This window comes from Orycteropus afer, unplaced genomic scaffold (assembly GCF_000298275.1).
Source record: "Orycteropus afer afer isolate SDZICR_OR568_19922 unplaced genomic scaffold, OryAfe1.0 scaffold00533, whole genome shotgun sequence".
In the NCBI taxonomy this organism is placed as follows: Eukaryota; Metazoa; Chordata; class Mammalia; order Tubulidentata; family Orycteropodidae; genus Orycteropus; species Orycteropus afer.
This window is the reverse complement of record NW_006922120.1, coordinates 1,019,709-1,034,072: the sequence shown is the minus strand read 5'-3', so window position 1 is coordinate 1,034,072 and position 14,364 is coordinate 1,019,709. Positions and strand designations below refer to the sequence as shown.

General features: G+C 37.7%; 1 protein-coding gene across 1 annotated transcript in view; it reads left to right on the top strand.

Moving 5' to 3' along the window:
* SMYD3 (SET and MYND domain containing 3) overlaps nt 1-14,364 on the top strand; it is a 1,342,222-nt gene that overhangs the window by 364,464 nt on the left and 963,394 nt on the right. The window contains exon 2 of the mRNA XM_007955714.2: nt 5,783-5,846. Within this exon, the coding sequence (XP_007953905.1) occupies nt 5,783-5,846 (64 nt within the window). The remainder of the gene's footprint in view (nt 1-5,782; nt 5,847-14,364) is intronic.

The following is a 14,364-nucleotide window of genomic DNA, read 5'->3' as shown; positions in this document are numbered from 1 at the left end:
TTCTTCTGCTAGTTGGGGTTTAGTCCAAATCTGCATCCTTTCCTTCAAGGCTCAGGGGTCCAAGATTATCTTCTGTGTCTGTATTAATTGGTTTCCCTTTTCTTTGTTGAAGAGGGTCTGTGCAATCCTTCTGCCTAGTCCGCCATCTTGCCCCGCCTCCAATGCCTTATTGATTTTAGCACAGAAGCTTGAGGTCTTACCTCTTTGTACAGGAATGAGCTTTGGTGATAAGAGGAGCAGTGTCTTTGTCTGAGGCCACTATGGCAGTTATAGCAGCTGGCTGCTTGCATGGTTGGGGAGGAGGCAGGGTCAGTGGGAGAAGAGCTATACCATTTGTTGATTTATTGATTCTTGCCTGTCAGCAACTCCCCACTATTTTCTTTTTACAATTCATAGTCCCTCAAAGTTGAGCACTATTTGCTTGTTGTATATATCTTTTTGTGTTTGTAGAAGAGGGTTGGAACAATTGTTTATGCTGTCATTTTCCCAGAATTCCCATTCAATATTTCTTGATTTAATTTCTGGTTGTTATTGGTTACTGTTGAGTCAGTTTAGACTCATGGCAACCCCATGTGTTATAGAGTAGAACTACTCCATAGGGTTTTTTTTTTTTTTTTTTTTTCTGGCTGTAATCTTAACAGAAGTAGATTACCAGGCCATTTCTTCTGTGGTAACACTGGTGGATTTGAACCACCAAATTTTAGGTTAGTAGTTGAGTTAAAAACAAACAAACAAACTCACTGCCTTCAGGTCAGATCTGACTCATAGCAACCCCTCCTTGGGTTAATGAGGTGGTATCTCTATAGAAGTAGATTGCCCAGCCTTCCTTCTGAGGAGTGGCTGGTGGGTAGTTGAGTAGAAACCACCAAAATCAGAGTTAATTAGCACCCCTATCAAAGAAAGGCCATCTTAATCTCTGGAGCTATCCTTTGTCCAAAAAAGTGGTGTGTTTTTCAAAGGGAGTACTAATTAACTGTTTTTAATATGTCATGTACAGTTCTCATATCTTTTTTTTTTCTTTGAATGTGGTTTGTTCTTTCAATCTGAAACCCTATGCTGATTGTTTTGTTTATTTGTTTTGTCTTTAAGAACAACAACAAAAAAAGAATATTTTCAAGAACTGCCTGGTAGCTACATTTCTACTACTTCCTTTCCTCTCTCACACTGTTGCCCAAATTTTCTTTTCAGGGGAACTTAGTAGAATCCTATTACTCTGAGCCTTTACCAAAAGATAAAGCAGCAACTCTTCAAAATCTCAGTGGTTGGTCTAATCAAGTACCTATAACTTTTCCCTTGGATTCAGTTGACCTTTTTTGTTTTTGTTTTTGTTTTCTGAAACTTGAGAACTTAATTTGTTTAGTCATTTAATGTATAAAAATAACCCAACTGTTTAAATAACTCACAAGGAATTTATATCATACATCAAATGACAAGTAAATTATTCAGGTACTTTGAGTCATCTTGCAATTTACCTTGCTGAAATTCTATGTTAAAACTCATTAAAACCTTTAATGAATTTCTTTGTTAGAATTCATTAAAAGTCACTAAAGCCTTCCATAGTTGGTAACTATTTAAGGGAAACAGAGAATGGAGTATTGCTAACATGTTCATCAGTGGTCTTACACATCATGATTATGCTTAGTATGAAAAAAATAATTGAGAACAAGCACTTTGTATTGATGAGAATCTTTAGTTGCAAGCAACAGAAACAGCCTCTGGATAATTTTACACAAGAAACTGGGAAGTGAGGGACAATCAGAGCAGCTGGGCCTGAGTAAGGCAGATTTCAGGAAAGCCCCAGGAATCTCATTTGCAGGAGTGCCACTGCAGAAAGAACCATCTCTCATTTTTGGCTGCAGTGCTCAGGTTTGCTTGCCATACTTTCTACTGTGTATCTTTTGGCAGTTTGGGGCTCTTTGTGCATCTTGGGTCAGTTTGTTTCTTGGTACACTGCAAGCCTAATTGCCCTCTTTGTTCATAGTGACCCCTCCTTGGGTTTCTGAGGCGATATCACTGCAGAAGTAGATTGCTCTACCTTCCTTCCTAGGAGTGGCTGGTGGGTTTGGATTTGAACCTCCAGCCTTCTGGTTAGCAGTCAAATGCCTTAGACACTATGCCACCAGAGCGCTCCGATTTCATATAGGTCTTAAAAAAAGACCCAAACTAAACCTGTTGCTGTTGAGTTGATTCTGACTCATAGTGATCCTATAGGGTAAAGTAGAATTGCCCAATAGGGTTTTCAGGGCTGTGAATCTTTATGGAAGCAAATTCCATCTTTCTCCTACAGGGCTGCTGGTGGATTAGAACCCCTCTTTCAGTTAGTAGCCAAGCACTGGACTCCTATATAGGTCCTAGAGCTATTAATGTTTTTCTTCCTACTTATAATTAGGGATTTGTTATAGGTGTGTCCCCAGGATGGGAAATGGTGTTTATGTTTTGCTTTAATCCTTCTTCTGCCTTTTTATGGGGAGGGTCAAGGATATTAAAAAAATGACACCACTGCTATCATTTTCTCAGAATTCTTCTTCTTCTTTTAAGTAACTAGTGGATCTTGAGTTATGTTCTCTGTCATTCCTAATATTATTTACTTGTGTACTTGAATTTTTAAAACAATCTTTTAAGAAGTTTGCTAGTTTTTTTTTGTTTTATTTTGCTTTTTGACCTTCAATTTTGTTTATCCTCTCTGCTATCTGTGTTTTCTATTTCATTAGTTTGGCCTTATTGTTATAATTTCCTACCTTATACTTACTTTGTTTTTTTATTATTTTCAAGTTTAATTCGTGATTTGCATATTTAGCTCATTTTTGTTGTGTCTTCTTTTAACATAAGTTTTATTTCATAAATTTTGATCATTTTAGCTTTATCTCATTAGTATTGATATATTTTTTTCATTATTCAGCCTTAATATATTTTCTAATTTCTATTACAGTTCTTTTTTGATCTTTGAATTGCATAGAAATACGTTTTGAAATTCTCATACATTTGAGATTTTATCTGGTTTGTTTTTGTTACTGAGTTATAATTTAATTCCTTTCTGGTTGAATAAAACATCTTGCTTCTTTAGGATTTTTAAGACTTGCTTTGTGGCCTAGTATTGGGCATTTGCAAATGCCCAATGGGTACTTGAAAGGAATGTGGGGATACACATTCACATAACAGGTACAGGGGCATTGTATTGCATGAGATCAAGCAAATTATAGTACTGTTTTTTCTTTTATTTATTTGATCTATCAGTTTCTGAGAGGCAATTTATAATATATTTCCATACTAATAGCTAACACTTACATGGTAATTATATTCTAGGCATTATTTTAAGGGTTTACATGTATTAACTTATTGTATATTTATCATTTTTCCTTATAGATCTGTCACTTTTGCTTTATGTATTTTGAGACCATGTTTTTAGTTGCATAATACCTGGTCATTGGAATCTTTTATCATTATATGTTGACCTTCTTTATCTCTAATACTAATTTTAACCCTAAAATTCCTTTTTATTATTTTTTTTCTGATACTGATATAGTTACACATGCTTTTGTTTGTTTGCTAGTTAATATTTACATAGATGTATATTTCATACCCCCTTTATATGGCCTTTTGTTTGAATCATGTCTCATAAACATTCTGTGGGTGCATTTTATTTTATCCAGGAGTGGTAGTATAGTAGTATGTTAAGAGAAAAACCTTTAGGACTACATATTCTTGGGTTTGGTTTGTTGCCCAGGCTTTTGATATCTGGCTGCTGGAATTCAGTTCTTGGGGGAAATTTGGCTTTGCTTTATTTAGACTTTTTAACCCCTTCCCATGTTTTATGCTCCACACCTCACCCCTGCTCTCCCAGATATGTGGTATATTCAGGTTCTGATTTCTATATGATTCTGTTCTTATGTTTTCAGTATCACCTGCCATAAGAACTGTGTGATGTTCTTCTTTAGTTAGTTTGCAGTATTCCACCTACTTTTTTTATCTCCTAAAACTGTATTTAAATATCTCTAAAGTGGTCATGAAACTGCTTAATTTGTAGGACTATTTGAGGTTATTTGTTAGTTAATAGACATAAAGAACTTTAAACAGTGCCTGTTCTTATTGTTAGGTATTGTCGAGTTAATTCTACCTCATAGCAACCCTATGTACAGCAGAAGGAAACACTTCCTGGTCTTGTACCATCCTCACAGTCATTGCTATACTAGAGTCCATTGTTGAAGCCACTATGTGAGTCTACCATTTTTACTGACCCTCCACTTTATCAGCCATGATATCCTTCTGCAGGAACTGGCCCCTCTGACAACATGACCAAAGTACGAGACACAAAGTTTAGTCGTTCTCGCCTCCAAGGAGCATTCCAGCTGTACTTCCCCTGAGACAAATTTGTTCATTCATTTCCCTAGCAGTCCATGGTACATTCAGTATTCTTTGCCAGCACCACAACTCAAATGCATCAATTTTTCTACAGTTTTCTTTATTCATTATCCAGCTCTCATATGCATATGAGGTGATTGAAAACACGATGGCTTGGGTCGGGCACACATTAGTCCTCAACATGACATCTTTGCTCTTTACCCAATGCAATACACTGATTTCTTGATTGCTGCTTCCATGGGCAATGATTGCAGATCCAAGGAAAATGAATCCTTGACACTTCAATCTTTTCTCCATTTATTATGATGTTGCTTAGGTCCAGTTGAAAGGATTTTTGTTTTCCTTATGTTGAGCTGTAATCCATACTGAAGGTTGTAGTCTCTGATCTTCATCAGTAAGTACTTCAAGTCTTCTTCACTTTCAGCAAGCAAGGTTATATCATCTGCATATCACAAGTTGTTAATGAGACTGACTGCCACAACATAAGTGCTTAGAAACCATTCTTCTTTTACCTTTGATGTTAAGTTGACTTTGAGTGCACTTCTTGAAAAAAAACCACATTCACTGCCATCAAGTCTATTCCAACTCATAGCGACCCCCTTTGGGTTTCCGAGGCTGTGAATCCTTATGGAAGTAAATTACCCCATCTTTATTCCATGAAATGGCTTGTGTTTTTGAACCACCAACTGTATAGTCTTAAGTGCTATTAATATAAAAAACCAAACACGCTGCTGTCAGGTAGAATCTGACTCATAGCGACCCCTCCTTGGGTTTCTGAGGAGAATCTCTATGGAAGTAGATTGCCTGATCTTCCTTCCAGGGAGTGGCTGGTGGGTTTGAACTGCCAACCTTCTGGTTAGCAGTCAAGTGCCCTAGGCACTATGCCTCCAGAGCTCCCTGTATACTATTTGCCACTATTAATTTTATAGTTCACATTTTTCTTCATTGTTTTTGTTGCTGTCATTTCTCATGTGATATGGGGGTAAAAACTTTTGAGCATCCTAATTCAGCATATTGTAAATAGTAAGTGAATTTAGTGGAATTCAAAAATTATTTCCCAGTAGTATTTTTTAAAATAATTAAACTATATGATAATTTAAAACATAAAATTTTTATATTTGAAAAATATGGCGTTCTTTCTTGTGCAAATACATTCACTTATTTATATTCTTTGTTTATAAAACAGATATAGGTTACTCTGGCACAAATTCTTGTATACCTTGATTTTTTTTTTATGTTAAAAAGAACATTAGTAATTATGTAAATGTGTCACATTGATGGTCAAAGAGAATGTTCATCAATGTGAAAATCTGAATATGGAGTAAACAGAACATACTGACATCAACTTGTTGATTTATGCTTTTTTTCTCCATTGTATAGGATTCTCACTCATTTCCTAATATGGAATTAATTTTTTTAACAGGAAAGAAAAGCTGTTGCAATGTTCTCAATGCCGAGTTGCCAAATACTGTAGTGCCAAGTGTCAGGTAAGATTGTACGGTTATATATTAATGATACCTTCAAATTCTCTAAAATTTGTCCTTCATTTTGCCTGGTAGCCTATCTAATTTCTGTTTCTTTAAAATATTTGATTTATTTTAACTTGTTATTTTTCCTTCAATTTAAAAATTAGCACATTGAGATAACAGAACCACTCAAACAAATCCTACTTTTGTTACCAATTTTATTATGCTAGTCCAAAGAGGCTGAGATCTTTCACTTCTGATGCCAAATGTGTGGTGGATAATAAATCCCACTCCACATACTAACTGCCATGTGGAAATCTCTGCTTCTTTTTCCTGGTCAGTCAGTCTAGGACCTAGCTGTTCTGTGTAGCCCTTCTCTCTCTCTCGTCTCCTGCCACCAATGGCTAGGTCAGTGGGTATTGTCCCTTTCTCTCTCTTTCTCTCTCTTTAAGGTCTGATAACCCTATGCTTTTGAAGGACTCACAGACCCCAAAGAAAAGGATATGTACAGGGTGAGGTCTGGGCAGGGTCTGGTGCAAAGATTCCATGTCCCCTGGGATATACTTCCCTCCTGAGAGCAGCTGTCCACTCTGATCACCCAGGAAGTTCCATTGAGGGGCTGTCTTCCAGGGCCTTTTATCTGCCTCACCACATGGCCATGATAGGTTATGCCTCCTGAGACTTAGATAGGGCCCCTAGGGGGTCCTTCTTGGTCTTGTTAGCTCTCATTCTTTGACCTCAGGTGTGATCTGGCTTTGAAGAATCAGGATCAAAGGCCAAATTATTTATCTAGGGAGTTCCATACCTTGCATAAATGTACATAATAAAATTATACACACACACACACACACACATCTAGAAAAAGCAAGTTTCCTTTCTCTCTTCTAGTCCTCTGACTTAAATCCCATTTCCCAGAGAAAATCACTATTAAGTTTCTTGAGTGTCTTTGCACCATTTTCTTGTGCAAATACATTTGCATATTTATATTCTTTATTGTTTATAAAACATATATAGTCTATTCTGGCACACATTCTTATATACCTTGATTTTCTTTTTTGTTTAATAGTATCTAGAGAAACTTTCTGTATCTTCCCATATATTACATTAAATGAATGCTTCATAATTGTAACTTCTCCATTCCTGAATGCTAACATTGTTTACAAGTTTTGATAATCCCAGTAATGAACCAAGCATCCTTTTGTGCACATTTTTATACACATCTTCAAATTAATCAAGGAACTCCGGTGGCATATTAGTTAAGGTATTCACTGGCTAATCAGAAGGTTGGTGATTGAGCCCACCAGCTGCTTTGCAGGAGAAAGATGAAGCAGTCTGCTTCCATAGAGATTTACCACTTTGGAAACTCTATGGGGCAGTTCTACTCTGTCCAGTAGGGTCACTATGAGTCAGAATTGACTTGATGGTAGTGTTTTTTTTTTTTTTTTTTTTCCTGGGCAAATTAATTGTAAGGTAAATTCTTCCAAATGGTATGAATTAATGAAAGGATATATACATTTTCATTTGTTAAAGATAATGCCAAATTACCTTCCAAGAGTTTGAGTTAGTTTACACCTACCAAAATCTATGAGAGTAACTTCCTTAACATCTTTGAAATTCTTTAAAGGAGGTATAATTAACATTCAACATGACCTTTTCTTCTAACCTTTGAGTAATCATTTAATAAGAAATGTAATTATGTTCTAATGAATTGCTTCATATTAAAAAATTTAATTGGAGGCTTTGTGTCTGTGCCACTTGCCTCTTACCCTCCACCCATCCTTTTTGTTTCTTATTTTGGTGTATGTGGGCACTCACGCTTTGGCATGTGTGTGCAAAGTTCCTCTTTCTTTTAAACCTAAGCCAGGCTTATCTCAGGGATTTTCTACCACTTCACTTTGTCTTTTCAAAGTAACCTTCAGACTGCAGATAGAGTGATCTTGAAGGAAAAGAAACCAAAATGTTAAAAATTGTCAGGAGTCCCAGTTTCTAGCATTAATTCTGCTCTTAACTGGTTATATTGTCCTGTGAAAATCACTTAAACTCTTGAGGCCTCAGTTTCCTTATCTGTGCTAATAATCATGATGAGTGGAGAAAAGTGTGAAGTTCTCAAAGATTTCATATTAGATCCACAATCAACACTCATGGAAACAGCAGTCAAGAAATCATATGTTGTATTGCACTGGGTAAATCTGCTGCAAATGAGCTCTTTAAAGTGTTAAAGAGCAAAGATGTCACTTTGAAGGCTAAGGTGTACCTAACACAAGCCATGATATTTTCAGTCAGCTCATATGCATGTGCAAGCTGGACAATGAACAAGGAAAAAGAGTTGATGCTTTTGAGTTGTGGTGTTGGCAAAGAATACTGAAAGTACCATGGACTGCCAGAAGAATGAACAAATCTGTTCTGGAAGAAGTGCAGCCAGGATGCTCCCTGGAAGCAAGAATGGCCAGACTTCCTCTCACCTACTTTGGTCATGTTGTCAGAAGGGACCGTTCCTTGGAGAAGGATATCATTGTGGTAAAGTGGAAGGTCAGCAAAAAAAAAAAAAAGGGAAGACCGTCAACAAGATGAATTGACACAGTGGCTGTAATGATAGGCTCAGGTATAGCAAGGATTGTGAGGATGGCACATGACCAGGCAGTGTTTCCTTCTGTCGTACATAGGGTCGCTATGAGTTGGAGCCAATTTGACAGCACCTAACAACAACGTAGTGCCTAAGGCACCTGACTGCTGACCAGAAGGCTGGAGGTTCAAACCTATCAGCCACTCCTCAGAAGGAAGGTTGGGCAATCTACTTCTTCTGTAGTGATACCACCTTGGAAACCCAAGGAGGGGTTGCTGTGAGTTGAGTCTGACTTGACTGCACATAACAACAACAACAACAACAGTATTCATTAAGTATCTGTAGGGTACTATTTTATTCCATTTTATCTTTAAAACAATCCTGTGATGATTATGTACCATTGTTGTACTCATTTTCCTAATAAAGAGTATAGGGAGGAACCTGCTGAAGTTCCTTTCTGCTGTGAAGCACTGGAGTTTCAGAAATGAACCAGGTTAGTCAGACTCTAAGGAGCATACGTGGCACTAACCTCTAAAGGATGGCAGTTCAAATTTACCCAGCTGCTATGCAGAAAGCCTGGTGAACTGCTTCTGTACAGATTACAGTGAAGATGACCCTATGGAGCAGTTCTACTCTTTAACATGTAGTGTTGCCATGAGTTGGGGGCTGACTTAATGTCAGCTAATAACAACGAGTCAGACTCTAGACTTTTAACTTCTAACCCTGAATTTTCCTCTTGTTCTAACATCCTGATTAGATCTATTTTTTCATTGTTTATTGTCTTCTTCTTTTTTTTTTTTTCAAATGAGCATGGAGTCTATCCTCAATAAACAAACAGCAAAGAATAAAAAATATTAAGTAACTTCCCTAAGGAAAAAAAAAAAAAAAAAAGCCCAACCCACTGTCGTAGAGTTGATTCTAACTCCTAACATCTCTATAGGACAGAGTAGAACTGTCCCATAGGGTTTCCGAAGCTTTAAATCTTTACGGAAGCAGACAGTAGTACCATCTTTCTCCTGTGGAACAGCTGGTGGATTCAAACCAACGACATTTTGGTTAGCAGCTGAATGCTTTAGCCACTGCATCACCAGAGTTCCTTAAGAAAAATAAGGAATATTTAAATAACCGAATTATTTTTTATTACATTTTACAAACTAAAATAATGTCAGATTTAGAAAGATTCCAGATTTGTGTAAGAATATTAACAGCAAAAATAACAAAAAGGAAAAACTAAACAAACTCATGCTTTTCCTACAGGATGAATTTCTGAAAGTTTGTGGTGATGTTTTAGTGATTTTGTTAATGTGAAATTAAGTTACATGACTCAGTGAACTTGAAGTTAAGAAGATTACATGTGGAACCCAAGAATTTTAGAAGATTGTGATGAACTTCTTTTCTAATTTTAATGACCTAAACATTTACTTTGAGAGCTCTGGTGGCATAGTGCCTAGGGCATTTGACTGCTAACCAGAAGGCTGGCGGTTCAAACCCACCAGGTACCCCTCAGAAGGAAGGTTGGGCAATCTATTTCCATAGTGATACCACCTTGAATATTTACTTTTAGTTTCCCTGTTTTTATGAATTATCTTTGCCACCTAAAACTACTTCTTCCTTTTGGATACACTAAAAGGTAAAGGAAAAAAAAAAAAAAAAGCCATTATCTGATTAGAATGAGTAAAGCATTTGGCGGATGAGTACGTCATTTTGATTCATTATAGTGTGTGTATGTTTAGTACATATGTTAGCTGTTTACTGGAACATCAATAACAATGTCATCTTTAGACATTCTATGGAAGGTAATGGGAAAATAGCTAGTAAGATTAAAAGTATCATATATAACACCAGCTAGTGTTTGTGTGCATGTGTGTGGTATGTGTAGAGGTGAGCTGGGAGTCAAAGATTGGCCAGAACATATGCATTTAAACAGCTCTGTTTAGCTCAACCTTAAGGTAATACATTAAGCATTGTAATTATTGTGAGTTCCTACAAAGTAGCACAAAATTAAACTGACAAACTGAACTATGAACAGGAAGGAAAAGGACTCGGAATGGAAATTGATACAAAGGATATGAATCTGTAGCATAAAATTTATAATATGTGTCTCCAGAGGGATATAATTTTGACTCACTAGCTTAGCATTTGATATGTGAGGGTATCACATCAATTGAGTTTTGTGAGAGAGGTTGTTGGATATTACAAAGTATAATGTGTCCCTTGTGCCAGTAAGGACTTTGTCAGTGCCATTGGTTTTCGTGGTTTATTTTATTTATTTATTTTAACTTTGTAGTGTGATTTGGATGAAAGTTTACAGAGCAAATTGGTTTTCCACTCATACACATTTTGATTCTCAACATTCATTGCAATCCCTACAATGTAACAATGCTCTTCCCAGTTTCTCTCTGTGTTTACCATTTCCATTTGTCTTTCTTTCCTGTCCTTTCCTACCTGGTGAGCTTTGTTTGTGGGCAAATACTGCCCTTTTGAGCTCTTAAGGTTGGTTGGTCTAAGGAGTGGATACCTCCCTGGTGTTATTTTCACCTTATATGCTGTGTATTGCTTTGCTGAAAGTTGAACCATGGGGGTGAGTTCGATTCTAAGATGAAAGGATGTCTAAGGGAGATAGTAGAATCTCTTGTGGCATAGTGGCTTAAGCATTCAGCTGCCAACCATAAGGTTGGTGGTTCAAACCCACTGGCCACTTAGTGGGACAAAGACAGGGCAGTCTGGTTCCATAAATATTTACAGCCTTGAAAACCCTATGGAAGAGTTCTGCTCTATCTTGTAGAGTCGCTATTAGTCAGAATTGACTCAGTGGCAGTGAACCTGGTGTTTTGATTTAAGGGCCATAGTCTTGGGGAATTTTACCAGTTTCTATCAGATCAGTGAGCCTGGTCTTTTCTTTATTTTTTCTCCCTCTCTATCTATGACCTCTTTATTGTGATCCCTTTAAGAGTGATTGACAGTGGTAGCCAGGTACCATCTAGTTCTTGTGGTCTCAGGGTGCTGGAGGCTGGGGTTTTTGTGGTCCATTGGTCCTTAGGACTAATTGTTTCCATGTGTCTTTGATTTTTTTTTTTTTTAACTCTTCTTTGCTCCAGACAGGGAGAGACTTAGATGGCTGCTCACAAGCTTTTAAGAGCCCACTTGCTGCTCATCAGGGTAGGATGTAGAACATTGTCTTTGTGGCCTAATGGGCCTTGATGTCCCCGCTAGGTGTTTGGTCATGGCTAAGAAGTTTTCATAACTTTGTCCCCTGTATGCTGTATTATATTCATGGGTATATTTACAGCACATAAAAATACATATGTAGCAATATCCTCTGTCAAACCTATATTCATGGGTGTAGTCCCATTTACCTGCCCACTTCAGTTCAGCTTGCCTGTCTGTCTGTTTATCCTCTAATACATTATTGTTATTGCAGGACTATGTATGTAATATTATTTACCTTTTTTGCTTTTAACTCTTGTGTTCCTCTCAGTGCCTTCCTTTGGCTTGATTATTTTATACTGACCTCCTCCTTATTGTACACTGCCTTTCCTTTCACCCAAATTAGTATGTGTCTACTTGCTAGCTCTACCATTCACCTGTCAGTTTCTTTTACTGTGGGGTCTTGCATGTTGCTGTGATGCTGGAAGCTGTGCCACTGGTGTTTCAAATACCTTCAGGGTCACCCAGGGTGGACAGGTTTCAGCTGAGCTTCCAGAGACAGACTAGGAAGAAAGAAGATGTGATCGTCCTCAGGAAAAAAAAAAAAAAGCCACTGGAAGACTTACGAATAGCATCGAAACATTTTCTGATAGACTGTCAAAAGAAGAGCCTTTCAAGTTGGAAGGCACTCAGAATACAAATGGAGAAGAGAGTAGTTAAAGTGAATGGAAGAAATAATAAAGTAAAAGATCTGAACAGATGATTTCAAAGGGCAGCTTGAGAAGACAGAGTATAAAATGTACAAAGACCTGGAGGTAGAAAATCAAAGAGAAGAAAGAACATGCTCAGCATTTCTAAAGCTAAAAGAACTGAAGGAGGAAATGCAAGCTTCTAGTTGCAATACTGAAGGATTCTATGGGCAAAATATAGAATGATGCAGCATCAAAAGCAGATGGAAGGATTATACTGAGCCACTGTACCAAAAAGAATTGGTTGATGCTCAACCATTTCAGGAGATAACATATGACCAATAACCTATGGTACTGAAGAAAGAAGCCCAAGCTTCACTGAAGGAATTAGCCATAAACAGGCCTTCAGGAATTGATGGAATATGCGTTGAGATAATTCAACAACCAGATGCAGTAGTGGAAGCACTGACTCATTTATGCCAAGAAATTTGTAATACAGCTACCTGTATTACAAAGAAAGGTGACATTCCAAAGAAAGGTGATCCAACAGAATGTAGAAATTATCAAACAATATCATTAATATCACACACAAATACAATTTTGTTGAAGATAATTCAAAAACAATTGCAGCAGTACATGGTCAGGGAACTACCAGAAATTCAAGCCACATTTGAAAGAGGACATGGAAAGAGAGATAGTATTGCTGATGTCACATAGATCTTGGCTAAAGAAAAGAATAAGAGAAAGATGTTTACGTGTGTTTTACTGATTATGCAAAGGGATCTTCCTATCAATGAACATGGTATATGCTTCCATTTATATAAGCCTCTTTTGGTTTCTTGTATTTTTTTTTTTTTGTTGTTGTTGTTGTGGTTGTTATTTATTTATTTACTGTGATTTGGGTGAAGATTTACAGAGCAAATTCACTTTACATACAGCAGTCACATATACTTCATCTCATGACATGGACCACAGTTTACCACAATGCAACAGCTCCTCTCCCACTTCCTCCCGATAATTACCTCTTCCCTGAGACCATCCCTCCATGCCCTCCTGCACCCTGAGCTGTCTCCTGGTACATACGCAGCCCTTCTTTCTCCCATGATTGTTCTCTCCAAGGAGAGTATCTGCCTGAGGTAAATGTTCAACTCATATGCCTGTTGTTTGCTTGGCTGGAAGCCACAGGTATGGTTTCAAGTCCAGACCTCACGGTCAGCTAGGGGCCATAGTCTCAGTGGTTTCACCAGGCTCTATCAGACCAGCAAACCTGGTCCCCCACCCTTTTTTTTCTCCAGATGATTTTGAGTTTTGTCCACATTGTTCTCCCTCTCTATCCAGGATCTCCTACATAGATTCCCTTCCAAGTGGTCAACATTGGTAGCCGGGCACCATCTAGTTCTTCTGGTCTCATAGTTGTATAGGCTGCAGATTGGATGGTGTACCAGTCGCTGGGACTGATTGTATCCATTAATTTTTGGTTTTCTTCATTCTTCTTTGCTCTGGACAAGGAGAGACCCATCATTGCATCTAAATAGCAGCTTGCAAGCTTTTAAGATCCCAGTCGCTACTCACCAAAGTAGGAGGTGGAACAATGTTTTGTGTAATATTTTATGCCAATTGAGCTTGATGTCCCCTGCAACTATGGTCCTGAGTCCACAGGTTCAACTACTCCATCCCTCTGGGTAGCTGGCTGTGACCAAGCAGTGACTACCACCTTGCCTCTTGTCAGCACTACTATATACCTGGGAATTCAGATCATACACATAAACTTATAGGATCATTGTCTGCCAAACCTATACATGTTCTTTGGTACACTCCCTATTTCATAGATGTACCTACTAGTTCAGCCTGTCCACCCATCTATCCACCCATATACCCATGTTTGCTTTCACTGACAACACAGTACTGCATGTGGAAAAGGGTTCATCTTTGATGTCTGTACCTCCCATGTACCTCTCTATGTCTTTCTCTTCTTCAGTGCTACCATATTGATCACTCACATTTGGTATATTGCCCTTCTCTTCACCCAAATCAATACTTATCTCTATCTATCTAACAGTGTTCTCTCCCCTCCCCTCCCACCCCTGGCAACCAACAAAAAAAAATTTCCTTCCATAGATAAACCTTTCCTTGACTTTTA